The sequence below is a fragment of the Larus michahellis genome, chromosome 7, assembly GCF_964199755.1.
Source record: "Larus michahellis chromosome 7, bLarMic1.1, whole genome shotgun sequence".
Lineage (NCBI taxonomy): Eukaryota > Metazoa > Chordata > Aves > Charadriiformes > Laridae > Larus > Larus michahellis.
The window spans coordinates 58,914,750-58,942,338 of NC_133902.1; the positions used below are offsets into that span (position 1 = coordinate 58,914,750).

The 27,589-nt window shown below is 39.5% G+C and overlaps 1 protein-coding gene across 1 annotated transcript; it reads right to left on the minus strand.

Moving 5' to 3' along the window:
- Positions 1–426: 426 nt before the first annotated feature.
- On the minus strand, positions 427–27,589 carry STAM2 (signal transducing adaptor molecule 2). Its single transcript, XM_074594716.1, has 14 exons — positions 27,305–27,589; positions 18,462–18,546; positions 15,555–15,630; positions 15,235–15,330; positions 12,306–12,452; positions 10,557–10,626; positions 9,626–9,812; positions 8,684–8,778; positions 7,876–7,958; positions 7,604–7,691; positions 6,726–6,780; positions 6,053–6,206; positions 4,399–4,568; positions 427–4,176 (listed from the first exon to the last, which is right to left on the minus strand). The coding sequence occupies exons 1-14, from the start codon at positions 27,342–27,344 to the stop codon at positions 3,945–3,947; spliced, it is 1,578 nt and encodes a 525-aa protein (XP_074450817.1). The 5' UTR covers positions 27,345–27,589; the 3' UTR covers positions 427–3,944.

The following is a 27,589-nucleotide window of genomic DNA, read 5'->3' on the forward strand; positions in this document are numbered from 1 at the left end:
TATAAACACCTTGTCATTTGTGGTGAAACATGTTATAATTTCATGTAAGGTTATTCTCTTCAATTCCCCAACAGTTAACAGCTGGTGATATTCTCTCGCTAACCCCCTGAGCCGAGCGCACAGGCACTTGGGGCAACGGAGCGCTGCTCCCCATTTAGAAGAGCTCGTCAGCAGAGGTGACACGCAGCACAGCTGCGAAACGCCGGAGCAGAGCGCTGGCTGTGCTGACAGCCTGCGGGAACACGAGGAGCTGGAGCCCGCCGGGCTGGTGGCTGAGCCCACGGGTGTGCGAGCCCAGGGCGGGCTCCCACGGGGCAGCAGGGGAGGGCTGCAGCAGGGATGCTCACACGACTCACGGGGCTTCTGCCTCACCTTCCTGGCAAGGACTTTGCTACGTCGCAAACAGAAACTCTTCGCCCTCATCTGTTAAACAAACTTTGTTTTATTCAGACAAGGCAATGCACACATATTGCAGACAGGAGGCCAAATGGATATCCCAAGAAAACAGATCCCCTCTTCTTAATACTGCAAACTCTTTAAGACAATTTTCTGCAAGAACTGTGATACATCTATTAACCAGTACACATTCGCCTTAACCCCCTGACAAAACAGAAGTAGAACCTTGTTCTCAATTCCGAGTCCAGGCATGCCATCCGTAGCTGGCCAGGTCACCAGTAAGGAGCTGTTACAGCGCCGGTGACGGGAGCAGAGCCGTGAGAGCTCAGAACCTGCCCCAGGCTTATTTCCTTTCCTTCCTTTTTTGTTTTCACCAATTCAAAACAGTTTGAATCAGCTTCACATAAAATTTAACTGGTAAGAACCATAAATTCTAAAAAGTTATTCATTCATTCAACAGACACATCACAGTGTTCAATGTAAGCGAGAGTAGTGCCTATTATTTCTTAGAAAAGATGCATAGATTAAAATAAGGAAAAAACCAGTATCTTCCTATCAGAAAATAATTCCTGTGAGAGATTGCAGCTGCAGCCATGTCCCCCTCAGCTCTCCTTTCTTAGGGACAGCCTTCAAAAGAATTACACTGTGCCACAAGTCCACAAACACCTATGAACAGAACCTGAAGTAAAACGAACACAGAACATTATTTTTAACGTTTACTTGTTACAGAAACAATTGGATTTTTTAACATTGTAATTTCAGTACCAAATTAAACAGACAATCCATTTGTCACATCAAGGCTGTATGAAAGACCACAATTCCTCAGAACACGTCTCTGCATGGCGATATTACAGACAAATTCAATTGCTGCTGTCAGCTGACTAACTTAGACATAATAGGTTGCCAGCTCATACTAGAAGAAAATTTTTCTAGTATTGATATTTTCAACACCCATGGAACAAATATATTACAATAAAATTCTCATTATAAAGTTGCAGAGATTTCTATGTTAACCATTAAGAGTTTCTATGAAAAAGCAGAAGTTATCTACTGTTGATTCCTGATATAAAACAGTAGGTAGAAACCTAACGTAGAAATCTGAAGTTAGATAAATCCTTTGGCAGCATGTTCAGTTACAATCAGGCCTTAAAAATAAATATGATAATGTATAGAAGTATGAAGAGAAAAAAACCAATCCTATTAACACCAAAACCCTCTAAATACACTATTTTTATAATAATAATTAAATTATTTTACACTATCTACAAGTTGCATATCACAGAATTAGGAATATAAGAGATGACAGAGTGACAAATCCTGCTTTTATAAAATTTCAGGCTTTAACAGTATGCATATATGTAGCCGTGTAGAAAACCTCAGACAAATGAGTATATACATTATTTATATTTAATAATTAACCGAACATAATCAAATCACATCTGTCTAGCCATCTCAATTTAAGATACTCAGTATTTCTGCTGGATCAAAGTCTTGAATCCAATAAAAATACCTACCTTAATCTCAATTTACCATCCAACATGGAGAAGCTATAGAAATGACAGCAAGGTTTAGCTTGACTACATACCAACTTGGAACAAAGTAAACTCTTACAAAAAAAATAATCTCCAAACAAAAAGAATTTTGATCAGCAGCATTGAAAGTAATTATTCTTCTTAAAGAACACGAGGAACAAGTTATCAAAATACTTCAGTATTGCAACAGGTGTTATTGATACTAAGCTACTTCAAGGGGAAGGATAAAGACAAATTAAAGTCACATCAAAAGGAAAGACAAAAGCTTCCTTCCAATTGCACAAATCTAAATAAAAAAAAAGATTTAAAGGGCAGGTAATGAACACCTCATTGCATAAGCATGAGGCTGCAAATGAATAAGGTCATGATACTAAATAATTAAATAAGAAGTAAAAGAAGTGGAGGTGGCGCTGAGTGAAGGGTGTTTTTTATTACTCAACAACAGTCTGCAATCCGATAGTTCTCATTTGGTAGAAAATTTATACACCAAACATACTTATTTAGACATCTGGGAGTTTCATGCATTTAATCAAGACGTTTTTATCAGTGATTTGCTTCCACTGTTTTCCCAATCTAAAGATTACTACTCATCATAAAATTGTTAAAATAGGTATAAACATGACTGTGCTAAAGCGAGTAGGTATATAGAAGAATGAAGTGATTTTTTTCAGAGGCTGAAACAATAAAATAAAGAAATCCCACATTCCTGAAAGATAATTCAGCTCATCTGCTCCTCTTGTACAAACCCCACCCATTAAAAAAGTGCATCAGGGAAGAAATTCTTAGATTTCTTTTCTTAGCCACCAAATGCTACGCTTCCACGGTTCCAAGGCAATTCCTTTTCTAAAGACTCGTCTGTCATTTTCAATATGCAGCCACTCCTTGTATTACGTGAGGAGCACGGTCCCACTCACAAAGCACCTGTATTCTGCCCGTACAGGTAGTGCGTTAAACACACCTCTTCCAAATGGTTAAGGAGTTTCTCCGACTGTGATGGGCATTTATTTAGCCATGGAAATAGTGGCAGAGAAAGGAAATCCAAGAGAGGCAAGAACCTCCTGGTCCCATAAAAATGATTCCTGTTCCACTCGGCTCCCTATCGGAAAGGGAACAAGGCAGATTCTCACAGTCTTAAGCTTCAAACATTCTTGAGCCCCTCCTTTACCACAAGGAACTACAATACTCCTTCACTTCTAAATACATCCAAAAAGGAAAAGAAAAGAGATTCTGTACAAGTTTCTGGCTCAGCACCTTGTATCCACAGAGTGCCCACACAGTCAGCTGGGAGCATCCCTCGCCTGCTCTCGCAAAGGAGACTTGTGCTTGCAGTGCCACCTCCGTCAAAAGACACAAAACTCCACCTGTTTTCTTCAAGAGAAACACATCACCAGGTCTCTGTAGTTTCCCAAAACCTAATAGGCAGCACTGTAAAAATCTCATTTCTCACATTTCTGTAGGTACATGGTCCTTGCTGTCACAATATCAAATCATTTTCTCTTCCTTCTCTCATCTGCTGAACCCGTGCAGTTGTTCCAATTACGCAGTGCACATCATGTAAAGCTCGCTACAGCAGCGCAGAGAGAAGGTGGTGCCTAAATCAGCAGAGATTTCGTAAAGCCACTTGGACAGTAAGATACCAGAAGAGGCAACGCATAACAAGAGCAACACATAACAATGATTAAGCATCCTCAAGTTTTCAGAAACACGTTTAAAAGAAAATTATTTCTGGACAATATTTTAACTTAAGATTCGCAAATGGTATTTCTTGAAACCACTGAAATAAGGGCTCAAAGTAATCCGAAATTATTTTAAACCATCAGCTAATCTAGTTCAATCTATCTTTATGCAAATGCTTAACAATCAGGTCTGATGCATATTTACTCCGCATCACCCTAATGCCATAAGTTGGGTTATTTAAAAGGAAGATGTATTTTGATATCCGTGACAGGTTTCCATAGAAATCATTAGGTCAGGCAACCTTTATTCATTAATTCAGAAACATGAGCTGGTTTGGTTTTAAAGGAGAGGCTGTTGGTGGTAATTTGTTTGTTGCTGTAGAACGGAATGGGCAGGAACTGCCACGGGATAACCTGGTCCTTGAGGCAAATTGGATGTACTGTTCTGGTACGCCGACATATCCACTGACATTCCCATCTGCTGCTGGGTGTAAGCAGCTGTGCTGGCAGCTGACGGAAGGCCAGGGGTCTGGTTCACATACGTCTGGTTTAACACAGAATCCGGTCCTGGGCTGCAACAAAACAAAAACAAATCTAATTCTGACAAGTTCATGTCTATTTATCTGATAAGCAGATTTGCAAGAACACTGCTTAGTTCAAAAGCGATCTGCATGTTTTCAAAATGATCAAACAGTATTACCTGTCACTGAAAACATCCCAAGAACACCCAACCTCTAGACAAAGTAGTAAAATTACTCTCAAGAAGGCGATTTAACAGTTTGCTGAAGCGATACCTGAGATACGCAGCTTGAGCTGGCTGAGTTGCTCCAGAAGAGTTTATACTTTGAGGCAGAGACCTCAACTGCCCCATCTGATCAGGTCCTAGGCTATAACCTGGGGAAATGGTGACTTGGTGAACACCCTGGATCATGTAGTTTCCACTAGGTGGCTGTACAGGATATGACTGTAAATAAAGAAAAAAACCACATTGTATACCTTTTATTTTCAATTAAGTAGCAGCAAATGGGGCACAGAATACGACACTGGACAAATACATCAGGGTTCAAAACCTGAATGAAGGTCAATTGATTTTTTCCAACAAGGTTCTAAAACCAAAACACGTAACTTACAGCACGTAAATAGGCAACCTTTATTTCATCAGAGGGTACCTTTTCCAGAAATGCACTCTTAACGAGGTCAGTGCTTAATATCTGGAAGAAGAACCTTTTGTATCACATGCAAGACCTCTGTGCCTCCCAGAAAGCTTCTTTCTTTCACTCTAATTTGCCTTGTCTTTAAACGTTCAATCCTTATATATTTTGAGGCACAGAGTCGAGTAGGAAGATGGGCACCACACGAGATTTGTTATTTAACACATTTTTGGAAATTAAAACTTGAGAATATCCTAAGACACATAACACAAAAGGAAGGCAAAACCTTTAGTTTCTTGTATTTCTGGTTTAAGATAATGCAAGTCTTCACTCAAAATTCAGATAGAACAGGTGGTATAACATGCTTCGTCTACAGAATTGTATGCTGCTCGTTGGTTTTGCACTAAGCTCAGCATGGTTAGCATTACCTTGTATTTTTTACCCCTGGAAGCCCACATCTTGGAAGAAATGGTAAACTCCAGTTGCCTTTTGGCTTAAATTACTTTTTAACCTCCAAATATAATGAATTTTCCATCATTACCAGCAGTTAAGGACATGAAATTACTTTTAACTGACATATTTTCAGATCTAGCAGTTGCCATGGCAACTATTCTTTTCCCACTGAACAATTAACATTAAAGTAAAATTCACTTAAAGTAAAAACACTCATTCTATGCTTTCCCCAAAAAGGATCTTTAAAATCTCGTTCTCCTCCATTTTTGTTTTCTTAAAACACCAACATGGCACATTAGAAATACTGTAAAACAGTTCTGAGCAACTACACCCCCTAATACAACATGTTCGTTTCTTAAGAACAAAAAGAGAGCTAAAAGCAGACTAGGGTTTCTATACTTAGAAAAAGTACGCTGCACTCATGATTAATGCACTAATATTAAAGTTCACTCACATCCCCACTATTAGATAAGACAGTAACATTTTACTTGAAGACTGAGGACATGACTAACAGCAAGAATATCCACCAAGCTGCTGAAGCACACAATTCTAACTGTAAAAAATTAATCACGGAACGAATCTTTAAGTATTTTCAATAGAGTATCTTTCTGTTAAGTAGGGCAAAATTAACAACTATACCTTACTGTACAAGCAGGTAACTGCAAATTGAAGTACTCTGTTCTGCTGTGTAAATGGTGTTTTATTCTAAAGGCTATAAAAAGTCACCAGGCAATGTCAGATTGTTCGTAGGCTAGCAAGAAAGCATACACTTCATTTTTGCTGTCATCTTTTAAAATAGAAATCTATATTGGGAAAGTCTCTATTTCCAGAAAGGGATACTGACCTGCACTGAAACGCCAGAAGATGTAGGTGGGTATTGTGCAGGATGGTGGAGTTTTGAGTAGGCCGAATACATCGGTGTTTCATTCATCAGTTTGTTATAGAGCTCCAGAGCTTCTAGAACTTTCACATTCAATTCCGATAATTCTGAATGTTTTCTGTTTCAAAACAAATATATGCAAACACTAAGTTTCTCTAACAACTAGTGTTGGATGGCAAAAGAGTGGTTCATTAAATAGTTCTGAATATGCAAGAAAAAAAGCAAACTTAAAAGGCAGAATGTAGATGTGTAAGAAATTCACCGTCTAACATCGCCATTCTGTTTTTTACACCACGGGACTGGAAGGAGAGTCCAAGTTGTGAACAACTATTCTTCCCTGGCTGCAATAAGGCAAGCAACTCTACAGGTGTTAGTTAGCTTTTCTTTTCACCCCCAAATATGCCTCGGAGTCTGAGGGGGAAGAGGTGACGACAGCACTGAATAGATTTTCCTGTCGTGGAGGACAGTCAGCAGCAGACTGAAAATACCGAGCTCTAGACAGAGTGCAAAAGGCTGCAGTCAAGAAGTGCCAATATAAAATGAAAGTTCCAAAAAAAAAAAAAAAAGAAAATTAAGTACAACTGCGCAATTTAACGTAAATCATAGTAAATAATGCAGAAGCTACGTTACAGCTCACCTATCTATCTCTTCCAGTTTTTCATCTATCATTGGACCCATCTGTTGACAAATATCTGTGAAGACAAAAAGTGTCAAGGTGGTTGATGTCTTACACAATTAAAATTTTAAATGCAGACAAAGAATACTTTATCCAAGTACCCCAAAATAGCATATGAAATTGGAGAGTGCACCTAGTTATCATGTGTGTCCCATTCCTCCAGCCCAAATAGACAGAAAAAAATATTTTGGTTGTTCTGCCTTGTCAACCTCTCTCTTCTTTCCCTCTACCCTCTCAAACAAAAGGCTACTGACGAAAAACATGGAAAATTTTGCATTTCTGCTTGCACTGTGCAAGACCTATGACTGTCACCTCCTACTGGAACACCTAACCTCGACTGCCTATGAATCCATCTCGATCTGTTGTACTGTACGGCTTCCTTTACCTTCCCTTTTTCCACTCCAGGAACTCTCCTTTTTTAATGTATGCTCAATTGTTATTACACACCTTGAACTAATTGGCTCCTAAGCGAACTGAACTTTCGCTCCCCTCCTAGCCAGCAGCATTTTGGAGAAATTTTGACACAAAATTAATTGCTTGTTTCAAGCAGAGTTTTTATATGTAGATGGATCTTGCAAAGATCAGGCATTGCACACTAGCTGGAAGTTATGCAAATTACTCTGCTAAACACAGAGTTGGCTTGGCAACTATTAGAAAATTTAGAGTTATACATATAGCCCCACCCTCCCACTGCGAAATAAGCTATTCTGCAGCACACTATTAGTACAAACCACGGTTTCTCTAAGCCTAAAATAAATGCAAAAGAATTACCAGCTCAATCCACAAAATATAACTGTGAGAAGAAATACAAAACCTAGGTAACTTAGTGCTCAAAGTACCTTCTGAATCCAGCAGATCTGGAGAATCAAGCTTTAAATCTGTAGGATCTATACTCTGAAGTACCTGCAGTGTTTTATCCATCTTATCCTGAAAGGCGAAGAAAACATTTAGAACAGTTATTTTTGAAGCGTGGCAGAGACTGTTTTAATGTTCCATTTTTAAAAAGAGTTCTTTATATAAAAAGAGTCATCTGCTAACATTCAGTAACAAAAGAATGTTTCAACCAATGTAAAATCTCAGCAATTTTTTTATATTGAAAGTAACTGCATACCTCATCTATATAAACTGGCTCAGGTTCTACTTTCTTAATTTCTTCTGTAGTATCCTCAGGAACAGAATTTTGATCCACAGTTGCTGAAAGAACAAACATTAGTTTCTTTTCTGCAGCTGTGTTACTATGCTAACTTAAAATACACATTTTTCTCCTTGCTTGCCATCAGATCTTTAAATCAGAGAAATCTGAAAAAGTACTTTGAGCAGTGATGCACCTAGCTGGTGGAGAAGGGAAATCGTTCTGACAAGCTGCTTCCTTTGGGCTGTTAGCCTGATTGTGAACCTGGGCCCGGCAAGGGAAAAACTCTTGAGTCATATTACCATCTAAAAAACACCTCCAACACATATACAGTTACTTTAAGCCAAGTCATAAGCGTTAAAGATTTATTTTGGTATCATGAGCACAAATAAAGCTAACAATGTGATTCTTACAAACCACCGACATGGGTATGGATGTTCTTCTATACTAGGTCTGATGTCTGAAAAAAAGACTTTGACATTTCAAATGGCAACTTACTGGATTTATATGCAATATGTTACTGACAGAGAATTATGGTAAATTGAACTGAATTTCTATAACAGGAAAACGGTAACAACTTAGAAGATAATTAGAAGATAGAAATCGTTGAAGCGAGCTACAGCACTGGTATACGAGTGCTTGCTTGTTTGAAACAAGGGCAGGATTTCTCTTTCAATTCTTTCCTTAGGCTGATTTCAGGAAATTATTTTGCTGATAGGCTAATCAGTAGTTCCACCATAAGCCCACCTTTCTAAAATAATCTGTCAGCTTTTAGTAGCCAACTTACCTGCCTCAGGTTCCACAGTTAAGTCAGAAGTCACAAAATTAGATGGAAACAGTCCTACTCCTCTATGATTTTCACCTTTCCACCAATTGGTGTCACTGGGGAAATAAAGATATATTACAAAACTCTGAACATTAACACTAGCGTCAGCGACATATTTTGGGCTTTTGAAGGAAACCTGTGATATCCAATACACTGTTTCCCTGTGTATTCAATAACGAAGGCAAAGGAGAACATTTGCAGAGACGAGCAGCAGAGTCAAAAGAGCTGCCAAAGGGCAGAGGGGTGGGAGGAGGGATGAGGGGAAGTAAAGTCATTTGGTAGCAATCACTCAAAATTTAACACAACTCTTCAATTCTTTAGATTGATTAGATGATAGCCCATTACAGCTTCATCTAAAAGTTTACAAGAATTACACAAGCAGGGACTAACATTAGAAATATAATTGATCTGTCACAGTCTATTAAATTGTAACAGCATTAGCAGGGAAGAAGTTCTGTTTCTTAGCTATCGTTGGGGCAACGGTGATAACAACAATAATTATCTTAAGTGTTATTTCTTCAGTTTTATTCTTCGCAAACCTGGTGCTTCATAGCGAGAAATTTAACAATTTCTGGAAGTAGCTGGAATTTAGCACTGTAATGTGTATGTATATTCTTATGACATACGTTATAAGTAACAAATGTTTATCTTACGAGCTACAACTAAATTGGACATACGTATTGAAATACCCAACGTAATACAGTAAGGTTCTCCCTGCACCAAAAATGACTTGAGGTCAAAAACTTAGGGTATGGAAAGAATCATGAAAGACAAAGGGGTTTGAGGGAGGCCGGAATGACAATATACATTTCTGTATGGAAAAAAGCATCCGAGGAAAAAAACCACTATCCTGAGAAAACAACAGTTGTGGAATAAAAGCACTTTCATTGGAGTATATTATACCTGTCATCCAAAACAAAAATAATTTCTCCACTTTTAAAGGTGAGCTCATTGTCCTCGACAGCTTCAAAGTCATACAGAGCTCGCACCTTCCTCGAGTTCTGATTGTTTTGCTGGATTTCTGCAGATGGGTACAAGGATTTAGTTTCCATTTGTTGCTGTTTCTGCTCTTGCAAGGACAATTCGATAGCTACAATTAGAGGAGGAAAAAAAAAAAAGGTTTGTATATTTTTTATCACTGTATACAAAGGCAGTTTGCTTTCCTAATAAAAAAAGAAAAATATTTATTGCTATATTATAAATATGGTGTGTATCTGCATCTTTACTATTTTACATTGAAAATGCTTGCTCCAAACTACTAGCCGTATTTCACATTTCAATAGCTTTACTCTGCCCTGCAACAGGATTAGAAGACAAGATGTGATCACACACAAGTTATGAAACATTTAAAAAAACCTTCTGCTTTTCATGGTACAGGCCACTACTTGAAGCGGCGCACACACTACTAATGTCAGTAGCATCATTAGCACGATCAGAAATACTGATAAATTCTTCACTATGACAGCTGAACAACAGTAACTACATCTAAGGAAGAGGAGGAAGAAGAAAACATTTAAATGTTCTGAATTTTTTCTTTGAAGCATCAAGATGAAGGCTAAAATAAAACATGTGGGTGCAGAAGGGAGAAGACCAAGCTCTCTGGAGAGAAAGCAGTCACCAAATAATGCTTATGGCTACGTGATGGGGCAGAATATCTCTCACCCCAAATCTTCATAAGAAAAACACCTTCAATGACACAGTCCACTAATTCCCAACCTGCTGTGCCCTTGCTTTCCATTCTATGCAGCAGAAGAGAGTACAACTTCCTATTTCCATGCATTTTAACCAAACTTCTAGTGCGCAAGTCTAACGCAAGGCTGTGACTAACAATTACCTTTAGCTATATCTTCATCTTCTTTGGTTTTACTTAATGATGAACCATTCTTAGCAGCATTTGTGGTAGCCTGCAGATGTATTAACAACAGAGTAAGTTCAGGTTACAAAGGAAAAAGAAAGCTCTATAATTATATACTTTAAAAAATTCGTAGTAAGTTGTTCCTGGTTAGCTGCCCTACTGTTGCATTTCTTCACTGAATCAAGATGACACTCTAGAAGAAAAAAATTCACTTTTCAGAATCTCGGCCAGGTTTTATTTTGTTTTCAGCAAGGAACAAAATAAAATAAATAACAAGATCTAATTTAAATAGCTGATCTCATTTAAATAATCATTTTAGTCTCATTTAATAAAGTGAGAATACTCATTTAATGACTGCTTTTTCCACCTTTGTCCGCCGGGCCTCCACCCCTCCCTTCAAAAGGGAAGAAAAGTTCTTTGGAGTCCTACATTTGTGAAGACCCAAGTTTTAAGTAGCAGCTGGACTCGCTGAAAAGGGAGATCTCTCTCTGTATTACAGCAAAAAGCCACCCTCTATCTCTGCTGGTAGGACAATGGGAAGGAAAAGCAAATGCACATCAAGTTGGGAGCTGCTGACTTAAATAATACGAGTCTCCACAACAGCATAGTGAAATCATTCTTACGAGTTTTCATTCTGACAAGGAAGTCTTCCTGCGCATAACAGGAATGAAGAATCTCGTTTCAGATACTAGCCATGTCTAGGACTTACCAATGGTCCTCAAAACCAATTCTGTACAAGTGTACCAAATACTAATAACCTCAGATTTGCTTGTCTGAAGTAAAGTTTATGTGGTAAAAACATCAAGACGTCATTTTACATGCATTTACAGGAAAGGAAGCATAAGGTTGCCAGTACTCTAGATCTTACATGTTTCTGCCATATGTTTTATCACGTATCCTAGATTTAGAAGTGAAAACATCTTTGTGTAGGAAGGAAAGATTGTAAAAGTAAAAAAAACCCTCTGTTTAATACAGAGAAAAGTAAACTTCATGTAAGGAATATGTAACAGAAGCCGCAGTTCTAATTTTCAGGACTGATCTTCACCTGACTCATAATTAACAAGAAAATATTTAGAAGAATCAATAATAAAGCACAGAAAAAAACCACCTGTCATCGTATCTGCCAGCTAGAAGATTAGGCATAATACACCACCAGAAGTAAAATACAAAGGGTGAGGTTAGGGATTGGTGCACCCCACCTACTGCAGCACCAGGACAATTCACGACACGGACAGGTAACAGCATGCACAAGAAATGGGGACTCGGAAGAGGAGAACGTAGCACAGATCATCTTCAAAAATGTCTCAGTGCCAGATATTGCCCTTTGTTTTGTGAGACACTGGGAAGAAAAATGAAGGTATGTGCTCTAAGTCAGCAATTAGAACCATGAAACACCAAGTACAAAGTGTGGGTGTAGAATTGCTTCGATTTAAGGTGGTGACAGCTCAATGAAGCTCTAAAAATCATTGGAACAAAAGAAGGATCAAAAATGAAACAACTCATAAGGGCATCATGAAATAGCCTTTAGCCTGTTCTTAGGAAGGCAAGGACGTAAAAAAGCAGAATGAGTAGAAGTGAACCTCAGCATAAGGAGGCAACCAAATGAGAACAAGGATCGTACTCTCCTCTGATCGAAAGCACCAAAGATCTCATTTGGACAGGTTTTCATTTTGTTCTCTGACAAGAACAGTGAAGCTAACAGTCCACATATCCCAAATCAGCTCTTACCTGCGATCCAGCTGCAGGAAAAGTTACACCTTCTTCTTTTAAAGACTTAATAGTTGCAGATATTAAGCTACATTGCGGGTCTTTCTGAAATTCTTCTGCCCACTCCACCATTAGGGTTTTCAGCTTTTCACATACTTTTGGATGGGCCTAAGAAGACAAAATTGCATAGAAAGGGATGCTTGTACCTCAAAATGAACAGAAACAGTTATTCCCTCTCAGTAGAACTTTGTTACCAAAACCATTTTACTATAAGTATCCTTAATAATTGCCTTGATTATAAAATTTGGAAGAGGAGAGCCCAAAATATACTGTCTTTTATACATTACAGATAGCATGTTTGGCTTCTGGAGCGCCATCCTTTCATTGGGAAGCTGGCATAGCTGTTTCCAACACCATTACCCCTGTGCAGCAACAGACTGCAGGTAGTTCAGATTTCCCTGATTCTATCAAACAACTGGTTATTTTAAATCAGGGCTCCTTCAACCCTTCCAACAATCCTCTGGCGCAAATTCCCTTGCACAGCCAAAGCTCAGGTCTTGCAGGCAGCTCACCTACCTATACTGCTGTCACTTTAGTGGAGTCCATCTTAGGTGCTTACGGAACAGTTAAGGAATAAGACTGACAAACTTTTTGACTTTTCAGATGTCAGCCATGTTTCCACCTGAGTAGTTTTGGAGAGATTCAGGCTACCACGCTTATGCCAACTTTTCTGCACCTCTATGTTAGTTACCCTCCATTTTACCTCAATTTTCTCTTCGTTGCTTCTAATTTGTATTGTTATTCCCCTCCCAACCACCTAAGTTGGTCTAATATAATATACTGTCTTTCCCTACAAGACAATACCCCGTTGCTACCTTTTATGACCTCCGCTGTCTTCTCCTCAGATGCCAGAACACATTTCTCCCTGTTGACTTCTCAAGTGACACGATCTCACAAAACACGATCTTTGTACCATCTTTGTATGCACATATGTATGTATGTCTCCTTGATTCAGATTCTCTCACAAAGAGGAGTTACGCATCACGTACAGTGCCACCCAGCTCACGGGGACAGTTTATACTACTAGCCCTGAATTAGGAACTGAGGTGGAGGGACACAGCCTGGTAAAGGAAGACATTTGCTTGCAGTGGGGGCAAACCAAGATCAAGTTCATGCTCTGCCTGCAATTCCTCTGGCTCCCACATCCTTCTCTAGCCTCTTGCACAAAAGAGCCTCTACAGCTCCCCTTCCTCCACCCTCGTCCACAGGATTTACAGCTACTCTAAATCCACACAGGACCATGATTTCATTCAACACGGCAAATTTTATGTGCTAACAACCTCACCTGATGTGATAATCCACCTTCAGAAAAGCAGGACAGAGTCATGTATTACTCTACTGTATGGTTAAAGAATACCCTTCGGAGTATACCTCAGTCACATTAAACATCAGCTGCTGTTAATCCTGTAATAGCCTTCAAAAGATTACTGGAGCAAAAAAGAACAACTCTTCAATAGAGCAGCTAATATATGTGAAGGTCACGCCAACACTGTGAGGGTTAAACATGGACCAAAGCGCTTCAGACTTCCTGGTTTTGTTGACAGTTGCTGAAGAGACTATAGTTTAAACCCAAAGGACCCAAACTAACCTCAGGATACCTGCTGGCCAACAAGGGTTCTGGGGCTGCTGGGCTCACCTACACCTGCTTCACGTGGCTGGTCTGGATGAGAGCCTGGGACTGCACAACCGCGGTGCATGGCCAAGATCTCTCATTTGAGTGCAGTTCAGACCACACTGTAAGCCTGCGCCTCCCATGTAAACATATGCTGAACAGGAAGAATGTTGTCAATTTTGGGCTCAAGTATGCATTTAATTGAAAGAAGAGATGCAGCTTGATAGGCTCAGCATCAGCACAAAGACATTTGTGACACCTGTCTGAACTAATTTTCTTTTGGAGAAAAGGGAGAAAGTACAATTTTATCAGTCCTCTGAAGATTATTCCCCCAAGCGGTCCAGGGGTAAAACATAAGTATTTCCCAACAAAAAAATAAATTATGCTCCAGTAGACTGTTCTTCAGTGGGATTAAAGGTTTGTTTTTACATCCGAGTGCTGTCAGACCATGAAGGTCAATGTTCTATTTCAGAATGGACCATCGCTAATGAGAACAAAGGGGAGGACTTTAAGACCTATTTTTCCACACAAAGCGAGAAACAGAAGAGCTGTGAACTCATTTTGCTTCCCAGCAATTTTATTAGTTTCCTTAATTGCTTTGCTCCACCTCTGATGATTCCAGGCCTCCCATATATTTGAAGACAAACTTCTTTTTAACCCATTAGCCATTTTTGTCTTCAACTGGAGCAGTAATTAGGGGAAAGCTGTTGCTGCTTATTCAATTCATTGCAACCAGATTTAGATCCCATCAGTTGCTTTGACCCTAACCATTTAGGTCTTCCTTTCTTGGTTACCTCCTCATTCAGCATTCTGAGAATCTCTGGACACTATTAAAGTTGTCTGAAGACTTTATTCTTTTCCTTGCAAAAACATAATTTAGCAGTTTAACAGTTCTCATAGGTTTCCCTTTGCACTTCAGACCATGAATTTCATTCAAGCCAAATAAAAACTCTTTTCAAGAAAAGCTGCCTTCACCATTATCAAATTAATTGAGCTTAGAAAGAGTCCCTGATGTTAATTAATTGCTCATGTAATTTTGTAAAAATTTGGAGTAGGTATTATCAGCCTGTCACTTCTTCAATACATTACGTTTTCATAGTAAGAATTACACAAATTTCAGTGATAAGACAAATAACCATCAGTATCTGCAATTGCACCCAAAATAGAAAATGCATATTAACTAGAATGTTAGTTTTGCCAATTCTTTGCTACGCTGAGACAAAGCAAAGAAGTTCCCAAAATAATTACCCCCCAGTACTTAAGTTTATAAAAAATTACCTTATTTATTATACTTCGAGCTTCACTAGCAAAATCACGAGAACATACTTCTAAGTGAAATATTTTTCCACAGTTTGATACACAGGCTCCTAAAAGCTGACAACAGAAATACAATTGTGAAAATGTATGACAACAATGAAAATAGTCCAAAATAAAAGCATACATAAAAAGAATTAAATTTAATCCTCTGTTCAGCATGCACACTCTCACTGACTTCTACTGGAGATATATATAGGTATTAATTGATCAGTACACATTTATAATAGCTGCATTACATAAAAGAACATGAAGTTTATTGAAAATAGTGATAATCTACTCACTGTAAGTGCTTGCAAAGCCACATGGGGAACTTTATGGTTTACTCTCTTCATGATGGCTTTAAGGCAATCCTTTGCTCTGAAAAAGGAATAAAGAAACTGAGTGATAAATGCGACTGACATGATCTGCAGAATGAACAATACCAGATACTCAAGTTGGGCAAGCAAACAAAGCTGGGTCTATTGAAAAAAAAGTAACCTAACCTGAACTTTTCCCAGAGCTGGTCTGGAAAAAATATTTAGCAACTCGTTTCTTCTTATATGTCTATTGGATTGGAACGGACTCCATTTATACTGGCATTTTGTATTAATTTCCATAAAACCGCTGACAGGTCATAAAGGGAGCAATTGCCATTGAGTTGTGGAAATTGATTTGAAATAGACAATGAAAGAAATGTCTACATAAAAAAAAAAAAGGAGGAGCAGTAATGATTAAATAAATGGTCATTTTACTGGCTACTGTAAAGGGTCTCTATGATTTAATTTAAAAATTGTGCTCACAGGTTGTCAGCTCTTGGATCCTATTTTCAAGACACTAAGGACACAAAGATTTTATAATTTGCTTCAGTAAAATACGAGATAAGTTTAGAACAATGATTAGCACTCTAAATGTTACTCTACTAAGGAGTTTCATACTTAAAATGCGCATTAACGGCACGCACCAGGTACACTGGCTGAGGCATATGTAAGGCTTCTTTAACACCACTATATTGAACCTCCTAAAAACATGAAATCTCTACATAAAGGGCTGACGCTTGAGCTGCTGTATTACCGAAGCACAGAAATGTCTCTGCAAGGCTGTGTTTCTCCATGTTGCCCAGCGACCTCAGCTGGAACAACCTGTGCTCTTCACCACTAAGGCTCTGGTTCCCCGGTCACTTTATGCAGGCACAAGTGAAAGCCACCAATGAAAGTAGTGGACCAAACGCCCAGGTCCCTTCCTACAGCAATGCAGTCCCCTTCCCTTCCTGACTGAGGCTTTAGCAGTGCCTGGATCAAGGAACTGATGTGGCTGAGCACGTGATTCCCCCAGGAATCCATTGCACAAGGGAATAGAGGAGATATCTGACTACCCTCTTCAATGCAAATTCTCTCTCTCGTCAATTTAAAGTCGTCATGGAATTGCAACCTTAGGCAAAGCTTAAAAAAAACTGTGCGTAAATGAAGCCAAAACTGTTTCACTGTTAACATAAAAAAAAAAAAAGATGTTTGTTTCAAGGTTTTGTTTCAAAGGATGTCTGTTTCAGTGTATTGTGTGTAAAGTAGCGAGGAAGATTTTATGCCCCTGTATTAAACAAGCTAATAAATTGCATCTATATTCTCATTTTGGTTTACAGCAGTAGTCTGGTTTTGAACAAATTTTCTGATCATTCCCACATGTTGCACATTTAGTTCACAGTGGCATTTTGTGCAAGCAAATTAATTTCCTTTTGGAAGAATTTAAGCCAGAAGCTCCTCTGTGCACACCAAATGCGCTCCAACACCTCAAGGAGCCGTTAGAGGCAGAGCCAGTGACAGGATCTGCAGACAAATTTGCACCAATGCTGGTGTGGATATTAAGTTTAGGAGAAGAGATTAAACCAGTTCTGTAGGGGGGAAAAACCCCAAACACCCCGAGCTGCAAATTGGATGGATACAGCAGCTTCAGTACCAACCGCTCTGGTTTACACTTCCAGCCCCAGCCTGCTGAGTTACTTGGTGATGTACACACAGCCAGAGAAATACGGGTTTAGTCCTAACATTGAGTATGTTTGGTGATAGTTAATACACCAACCATCCAACAAAGTCAACATACTTGTTAAGCTATATATTTATTTAAGGGTAGGCAACAATATTTATTGTTTTCAGAAAATGGCTCTTACTGAAGGGCAGGAGGGAAAAAACTACACAAGATTGCAGTACAATATCCTAGCAGTAGTGGCATTTAAAAATTCAGAATTTAGGATTTTATTGTATATAAAAATATATATATTAAGATTTAATTACATAATTATGTATAGCTATATGTTTTGCACGTTTGATTAAAAAAAAAACCAACATCCTAAATTTTTTTACCATCTCCGCTCCCCAAAACAAGTAGATTTAAAACAATCCCATCTACTAAAGTGTTCTGGCACTAAAAAAAAAATAAAGAATAGATTTTTAAGAAACGACATTCTGTACTTTTCTTCTTCAGGACTAAAGATTACCAGATTGAATAGATCTGCTAATATTCCTTGTGGGACATAATTAATATAAAAAGAACTTTCTCAGTGTAATATTCTTAAACATTACGTATAAGTGATAAAAATTCTAAGATCAATTAATAATTCATCCTATGTACTAATTCAGGTTTACTTCAAAATTTAAAACATCACTCAAAAAGATTACCTTAAAATTCAGCAAATACTTTTGGCCATTATAGGATCACTGAACTACCACTCAGGCTAAACTGATTCAGATTGTTCTGTGTTTTGATCCCAATTTTTCCCCCTTTTCTCCACCATCAGTCCCATTGCTCCTAATGAATAAATACAGACAAATTTCTCATCATAAATAGCTAACTGTCCCAGCTTGGTAATTTTCTGCAAAGAAACTAGTTCACTGTTTCCTGCTGGCACAGTTGCTTCTTGAAATTTATGCAAGATCATTAAATACGAACAACTCGGTCTACTGTGCAAAACTCCATAAAACTTGGAATGCACTCAGCACATACAAATTGCTCTACTAGAAATCCTGTCGGAACATTTCTTTCAAAGAATTTTAAAGCCAACTACATATATTTGTAGAGCTTGCAGAAGTGTCAGATTGGTAGCACTTTTTGCATATCTGACTACGCTGAGCGTTTTGAGATGCGTTCTCTCTGAAACAGTATTCTTCTTCCTCACATAAACATGAAATTACACGTTGTAATGCTGAGGTACAGCTTACCCATTAGGAGTACTTCCAACTTTGTCACATATGTCCATAATAAGACCCCAGTCCTCACTGGTGGCGTATTCATTTGTAGCCTTTTCTATAAAGAAAACCAAGACTGATTAAGTGTAATACCCCAATAAGTCCAGATTCTAGTCAACAAACAGTGACTCGGTCACACACACAAAAAAGAGACTCCACGGACAAAATACTGAGAGGCGGTGTGTTCTACAGATTAGCGCTAATTCTTGCTATCTTGTAAAGCGTTATGTACCAGTTTTCATATGGGAAGAACAGCACAGGGCTAACAGTTGTGAGAGGTATTTAAAAGATCCAAAAATAGGAACAACTCTTGAAGTGTAATATTGTAAATGATGAAAAAGAAACTGCTTCTGTACAGTTTATTTAACTCCAGGTTTAAGTCACAGCCCTAGTTTAGATTTGCTCAAGGTCTTCTAATATTTGCATGCCGTTAAATATTTTGCATGGATGTTCCAAGGAAAAGAAAAAAATAAATCTCTTTAAGACTCTAAAGGAAAGCCATCTCCTAATTGAACACACTCATTAAATATTTTTTTCTACTAGATTTTTCAGGAAATCTAAACACCACAGCAAGTGTTGAGAAAAATAAATGGCATGGAAGGATGAATAAAGAACACAGAAGGGGTCAAGAAAAAACAAGACTGCTCTATCAAAAGCATGTATCCCTACTTAATATTTGCTGCATATGATTCTATATATTAACTGATAAGGCTTAATGTTATTTATTTGTGCTTTCCTTTTAAATTTTGATTAGAGTCATGTTCTTTTAATCACATGTAAATATTACAGTTCTATTAAAATAGCTTGTAAACAGCAAATTAAATATTTTATACATTGCTGCCTTAGCATTTAATTTTAACCTGATAATTTAGTATTTTAACTAAATTCAAAGATAAGTGCTTTTAGATTTTTACATTATGTATTAAACCCAGCAGAATGCACTTCATAATCATGGCAATATCATCACCAGTACTTCTACAGAATTTTACTTTGGTAAGGGAAGCCACTAAATCCCTCTGGGACTGAGTATTTTAAAGACTATTTAGTAGATTAAAGCAGAACATAATGGTCACTCACTACCAATGTGATGGTGTTCTGTGATAGCAGCTGTTCCAAAATTACACGGTTTGCTGACAGCAATACTACAGCAGGATAAACCCAATTTCATGTGTGCAATTAAGCATCTTCTCTGCTAATCAGCTTCACTACTTAGTTTTGCAGTCAAAAGTTGCAACAATGCTCAGGCTGGCTCAGCAGAAAGGCTTCCACAAAGAAAACGCAAGCACAGCAGCCAACGGTGCCCCGACAAATGTTTTATTACAGATGTAAAAGCAGATCGAGAAGGAGGAATAGAAATTTGCAATTTTGGGCATAGGTTATCTTCACAAACTAGACTCACTACTTAGAGGAAGCACATACTGTATTGAAAGCATGTTCCTACAGCAAAAACCTTCTTTAAAACTTATCTGTAAAAGACATAATTGTTAAATTTTCTTTTAAGTGCATCAATATTTTTAGGAGATTAACACAAAATTCATTGCTCGTTCTTGAAAATAAATGAGTGCCGGCAATTTTAAACACTTTAACATTCAATTTCTTAAAGAAAAAAAAGAATCAAACAAAAAACACCTCCATACGCACATTTCCTGGATCTACGTACCATAATTACTGAACAATCACAAAACAACAGCATAATGCAATGTTTGGTGACAGAACTTCAGCCTGGTGTTTCCTATGAAGTTCTGCCAGCTAAAACTGCTTTTTAAAAGCATTGCCTTGCACGTCTCCATCCCCAGTGGTGTGAATCCTCCCATCAAAACTAGTCAGTCAAATTAATCCATCTCATCAAATGACAGCAGCCATCAGTTGTGCGTATAAAGCCATCCCTCCAATGACAAATAGAACCGACAAATCTAAGCTTTCCTCTTCCCTTCTTTCTCTCTGCTACTCTCCCTTTAACAAATCACGTAATTTACTTTTGGAGAAGTTATTTTTTAAAAAAAACATAATTGCATCCACAAAATACATATAAGATGGTTTGAGAAGACACACCTATCTGATTCGCTAGTAAAAAGCACTCTCTTCTAAAATAATCACAGCAAAGAAACAAACTGAAATAGATACTTAGACATAAAAATATGTAGGAAATTTAAAATTACTCTGATCGTTTACAAGACAGTCAAATGCAAGCTTGTAAAATGACCCTGCAGTGTAAACACCGCAAAACCAAGCACCTCACTTTGTACACGCTGTCACGCAGATCCAAAAAAAAAAAAAGATTCCCCACAAAGAGTGCCAGATAAGAGACAAGGTAAAACAAGTGCAGTGGGGCAGCTCAGTGGGGCCCCAGCTCCTTCAACCTGCCGGGAGGCATCAACAGCTCTCCTCCCTCTATGGTGCTGGTTAAGTAGACATAAGTGTCACTTCTGTCCTCTACAAAAATTCAAAAGCACTTGCCAGAGGATATATGGAAGTTTTCCTGCACCCTTAGAGGAAATCAAAATCAGCTTTGCCTGCCGTGACAGATGTCCCATGCTACCCTGATAAACTCTTCCACTGTCAATGGGAAGGCTTAATATTTACCAGCCTTCAATGAGAAGTGTTCACCTCCACACCTTCTACACCGTGAAGAACAGCATAGCTTCCATAACGCTGAGCTCTACTCACTCACAGCTCCTGTGCTTTTTTCCTCCTCTCTCCCAGCCAGCACATTCGCACATGGAGGCACGTCAAACGCAAACTCTTGCATCTCCGCAGCCTGTTCTCGGAGCAGACGTGGTCCCGGTGAGAATATGAAGGCTGCCCTATGGCAAACTCTTACAACTTTTGGTTTCTTCCCTGCCAGCATGACAAATTTAACAGCATCTGTTTTTTTGCTTAACATGAGCTCCAGCTGAAGAATAATCTTGAAGGATAACTACTTCACAGATGCTGAGACATGGACTTTCATCAGAAGAAACAGATGTGTGAGGATGTATTTTCCAAGATTTTTTCAGTGCTAAGAGAACATAAACTGTAAGAAAACGCTATGACTTATATTCTGTAGTCCTCCAATTAATGAAGGAACACTAGATTTAACTTTTACAGAAATAATGATAAAAGCAAAATATGCTTCTTTTTATTGCTGCTTGGTATATTTTTAAAATCCCACAAAGAATTTAAAAAACCCACAATTAATCATTTTTGACTGGATCAGCTCCCTGATCTGATTGGCCATGCAGCTGCATGAAAAACTATGCCAACACAAGAGAGGAGATAGCACTAAAATGAGCAGCTGGGAAGGGGATAGGAACTGTTTACTGGTATTACTGCCAAAAGAAGAAATGCTTGTCAAGCTACTGCCTTAAAATACTGTCACCAGCTCTTCCAGAAAAGAAGGTAATGCTTCACCAGGACATGCTAAAGTCAAGTTTTTCAGGACTCTCCCTCTACCACACAACATCCAAAAGGAGAGCTGACTGTCACCCTTTCCAGCCTAACCGCACTAGTTCCTCTCCCCCTTTTTCACAAGAAAGGGATGGGTAATACACAGAAATAAGACCAAAAGACAGGAAACAAAATACTATGAGGACTGCAACTGGGCAACACGTGGCAAGCCTCAAAAGCCTCCCTGTTTGCATCTTTTCAAACATCAAGCCCTCAGTCTCTAAAGATGCTGGCATAATGTCAAAGTGTCCCAGATCGGCATTCATAATTAAGTGTCCTACTGCACATCCAACTCTTAAAGGCCTGAAAACACCAGGCGGAGCTGGCAGCCTCCATCCCTCGCAGCTTTCCTACAGCCCCTCTCTTCAGGCCTGCTGCACTTTCAGCAATGCACACCCAGCACTGGGATCCCTCAGGTTTGCAAATGCAAAAGCAACACGCCCCATCTCCAATACAACACTGAGAATTCTGCAGATATGCCTCGGATTTTTCTATACTCACAATGGCAAGGAGTAAGGAAAACAGCACGAGCATCCAATCTTAAAATACCTACATGGACATGAAAAGGAAGAATAGAAAGGGAATTGCGAGAACCTCACAGCCCCCAGAATTGCCTAAGAATGATATGAGCACCCCAAAAGTTCTGCAGAAATCTCTGCCAATGCAACAAATGTGACACACTGATTCCTACCAAAAGTGTATCACACTGTTACACAACAGAAGTCTCTCGCTGACTGCTTCTGCTGGAAATCTATATCCCATTTAACATACAGCATTAACATTTGACACTGACACAGCGAAATCAGCAGTCCTGGTCTGATGACAGCCCTACCTTTATGCTGCCTAGTACATATGACCTTCAAACTTACAAAATATTTGTTATTCCAATAATAACAAATTACTGAATTCCCTTGAGCCAAGCTTGCCAACATGCCAAATAACATGTCAGTTAAAACAAAAATAAAAATACTAGAACATAAGTTTTCTTCACACCTGTGTCAATTTTTGTGCTAGAAACAGAAAATAAATACTCAAGCACCGACTGAGCACAAAGAGCTTTTCAATTTTGTATGGCATTTGCTAAAAACTGTGGTCACTCAAAAATTTTTAGAGACTGATTTTCCCCCCAAAGCCATGTGAAATAGAATCTTGTCTGCACATAAATATTTTGACTTCCACACAAAGCCATTCTAAGTACGTAGAAACAGAGTTCATATATGAAAAATGAAAAATAAAAAAAAATAAAAAATTGAGGACTACTCCAGACTGCTGTGTTTTAGAAGATCAAGCAGAACCACATGGATGAAAACCAGAAATTTAATCCCACACGCCTTCATCTGTGTACTTTGCCTTTGTATAGCCAAAGTAGAAAATTCTAGCTTTGATTTAATTAGTGATCATAGACATGCTGACACTACAGTCATATGACCTGCATTTCCAGTAACACTGCATGGTCCTTTCTGAAAAGGCACCCCTAATTGTAATGATCCCAGGTCCCTACTCACGTCACTAAATTTTATATTCTAAAAAAACTGGATCAAAGTAGAATATTAAAATAATTTTTTGCAGTGTAAGTCCATTTCACTGAGAGGGCTTTTTGAGATACAATTTTTGCTTAAAAAGCGAGTCTGAGATTTTGTTTCTTTGAGTCAATTGGCCAATAACCTGAAAAGCAAGCAATTCTGTTTGTCAGACAATGTGCAAACTACAAGAAAAACACTGAGAAGAACAAGGAGAGATTAACAGAGACTTACACTTTAGAGCCTGGAAAGCACCAAAATTAAAGTTACCAGCAGTTGCATGCTATATAACAAAACATCCCTCATAATAGATTTAAAAACACAAAAAGTGAGGCTATGATATATTAAAAAAATAATCAAGGCAGGGGTGGGGGAGCAGACCAGTAATCTCAAAAATGAGAAAGAAACGCCTCCAAATTTCAAGCTCAGAATTCAGGAATTTTAATCAGTCAGATCAAGGAAAAGCCACAGACTGAAGACTGCAAAATACAGTCCCTACATTTAAAGAAGTGGGGGAAAAAAGAAACAGCCAAGCAGCACCCAAAAAAACCCGACTGGCTTGCTCTCAAACTTTAGACCCAACACTGAAAACAGGGATTATTACAGACTGAGAAATGCAAGGGAAATATGGTGAATTGTAACAGAAAGCAGCTACTCTTTTAGGCAGGCAAGGACATCTTACTCAAGGCTAATCTAACATCAATTGTCCGTTCAGACTGCAGAGCAACATTCCATAGGATGCCATGTGTAAGCTATTAGCTATGCTACTTGCAGGTTGATCCAAGAAAGCACTCTAATGAGGGCGGGGAGAGTTTACTCCCCAAATGTCTCAAAAATGGGTCTTGAAATCAATATTAACATATCTTGGCTGACACTGACAGCAAGGGTAAGGGTCTTGTAGGGAAGCTAGTGGAAAGTCGGAAGATATCATCAATAAAAGGAAAGGCTAAAACATAACATAAGGGGAAACACAAAACCTTGAGGACTGGATTAGGTAGAAAAAGGTAACAGTTAGTAGGACAAAATGCAAATTCACACAGAGTCAATAAAATATTCTCCTAGAAATGAAGTGCTCAGTGGTTGAAAACAAGAAGGGAATGACGAGTACGCTGAGTTCTAGCACAAGAGGACACAGGCCACCAAAGAAAGGGAGCCACAAAAAGGTAAATACAATCCTAGAACGAAACACACCAGATAAACATTTCAGCAAAGCACAAGGAAACATGCAACGCTATCATACAAGTTATCAGCTATCCATGATATGGCGTACAATTCTGGCTGCCAGTCAAGCTACACAGAAAAATACTTCCTACTCCCTTGATCACGTCAACAATCTTATGAAAGAAGGCTAACTAAACAAAAGATGAAAGGCAATAGGCTTGTTCTCTATTGAAGGAGCAACTACTTAAGAGATGAAGGTTATTTAAGAGGAAGGACAACGCTGGGAAAACAGCAAGTGCACATGAACTAACTATGAATAGATTTAGACAGGAAATTAAAAATCTTCTAACACTCTAAAGAACTGAAGTTTTGGGGTATCCTCTCAATAAAAAAAACAGATGATAGAAACCACATTCCTCTAAAACACTATTCCATAGGTTAATATTGCAACACTGCAGCTATATACAAAGCAACCAAAGCAGATGCCAAGGAATTAAGACTCTGCACAGCTCTGATGAAAAGAAAACATAGGGGTTTAGAACCAAGAAAGCAAAAACAGCTCTGGCCAAGCAAAAGAGTGTTTATCTACATTTTCTAAAGTGCCCCAAGAAAAGAGCAGTACTAGAAGTATGGTGTGACAAGACAGCTGGATCGACCTCACTGCTTGCTACTAACAAAAGCGGGGTCCTCTTCTTCCCATTCACCTTTGCAGGGGTGTCCTGCTCCTCGTTTTCACTGCCATTTCCCAGCCTTTGCTGAGCTGATTCAAGTCACCAAACGGTCGAACTCATCACCTTCACAGATGATCCAACTCACAAGCCAAATGCTTTCTTCTGGCAAATTAGTTTTCTGCCAGAAAGAGCTGAATCAGCTCAATGGTGAAACCAAAAAAAAACCAAAACAACTACAGGGTGGATGGGGCCATGGAAGAGGATCTCTCCTTTCCAGCTGCATCAGGCAACCAGCCAGGCTCAACTCTTTTCTTGGTACATACCTTTTTTCTTTTTTTAAATGAAAAACAAAACAAAATGTAAAAAAGTTAAATCCTGACAGATGCATATTAAAAGCATGAAAAAACACTTGTGTAAATACTGCAAGTTAAAGTACAGACCATCCACATTTGATATTCTGGATGGTCTAATTTACAATGGAATAATAACTTTTTAAAAAGCTCCTAATGGCAAACAGAAATTTCTCCTGGCAAGGGATTGTAAGATTTGGCCTCAAAAATTACAAAGTTCCTATTCTGCTACACTTGTTTAATTGTAGTAAGTGCAGACAGTTACACTCAGTATATACCAGGCAAAATTTAAGAAACTGCAAGTGAAGAGAGTGCCACTTTTGAAGTACTATAGTCTTGAAGTTCTTGAAGCACTTCGGTTTGCTAAAGAATTGTACAAAGCTGGGGTACTTTTTGTACCCCAGTTCAAAAGTCTTCACTTGTGCAAATACATTACTTAGAGCCATGCGAAAGACAAGTCTGGCAAAACACACATAAAACTTCACAGGGTATTTCAAATAACTGGACTATGCGTAGCTGGTCTGGCAAGTTTCTACTTCCATTTCAATCATATGTCAACAATAAAAATCTCACAATGGTTTGTGAAAAGATAAAGAAGAAAGGAAATGGGAATTACACAAACTTTGCAGACACATTAAAAAAGCAGTGTAACTTATACCCAACAGAAAAGAGATGGTGTGGTAATACGAGCACTCACAACAACCTCTTCTATGTGTATACTTCCCCAGCCTTGACAAAAATCCTAAGAATGTTGAATTCTTCTCTTACCTAAAATTCCAGTGTAACAACAAATGTAAATCTGACTCTGGTATCTAGCTTGATTTAATGGCTTCTTCCAGTGCTTTGATCCAGAATAAGCATTGTTTACAAAAAAAAGAAGGAACACCCACCCCACCCCCCCCCAAAAAAAAAAGCAACACACAGAACAAGTTTGATGCTCCAGAAAGCACAAGACAGAGCAGAAGCACAGAACAAAACAACTGAGTCATCATCTTCATCCCGTCGATGGCACCAACTCCAGATGAAGTTGCCTCATGGTTTCGTAATGGGAAGAAATGTCCACTCAGGCATAACCTGATGTCCCCAAATCAGCCTCTAGATGCTCCCAAATCAGCCTTGGCATCAGGTACTGGAAGAGGCATAAAAACGGGCTCCTACTGACATTAACAGAGCTGGTTTCCACCCTCGAGTTCTACCCCCAAATGACAAGCTTTACAGCCCACTTCACTCAGTGTACCGAGCAACCCACTGTGAAAGGCAGGAAGTAACGAGCCATCTCAAAGGCTGTAAAACTTTAGACGTTTCAGCACGAGTGGACACAAAACACTCCCTAAACCTGCTGAGCGCAAAGGGGACTAGGCAGAGCCGGAGGCTGCCGTACCCCACCAGCCCGGTTTCTCTGTCAGAGCCGCAGAGGGCAGCCGGGGCAGTCGGGGGTAATCCTGTCCGAAACACACCCGTTTTCCCCTAAAGCTTCCCGGCGGGACTGTCAGCAGCTGCCAGCCCCCTGCGGCCTCACCGAGCAGGCCTGGAACCGCGGCCTCCACCTCCGCCGTTACTCTTTCCCTTTCAGGAGCCCAGGGCCCACCGCGGGGAGGAGGAGGCCGCCGCCCCGCAGGCACCGGCCCAGCTGCTGCTGCTGCCGCCGCCGCCTCCCGCCCTGCCTCCCCGCCGTCCCGCTGGCTCACCCACGTCCTGCTCGAAGGGGTTGGGGGCGAAGAGCGGCATCTCAGCAACGCTCGCCCACCCTCCTGCCCTCTCCTCAGCCGAGACCGCCCGGCCCGCGGCCGCCCGCCCCGCCGCCGCCGCCGCCTCAGGGCCCCGGGGCTGCCCCGCCGCGCCTAACTGCCGGGCGGAGGAAACGCTGCAGCAGCACCGCGACGACGCACCGGTCCGTCGCGGGGGTGCGGGAGGGAGCCGATGCCTCCCGGTAGGATGGGGAGGAGCGGCACAGGGAGGAATGGGGCGAGCAG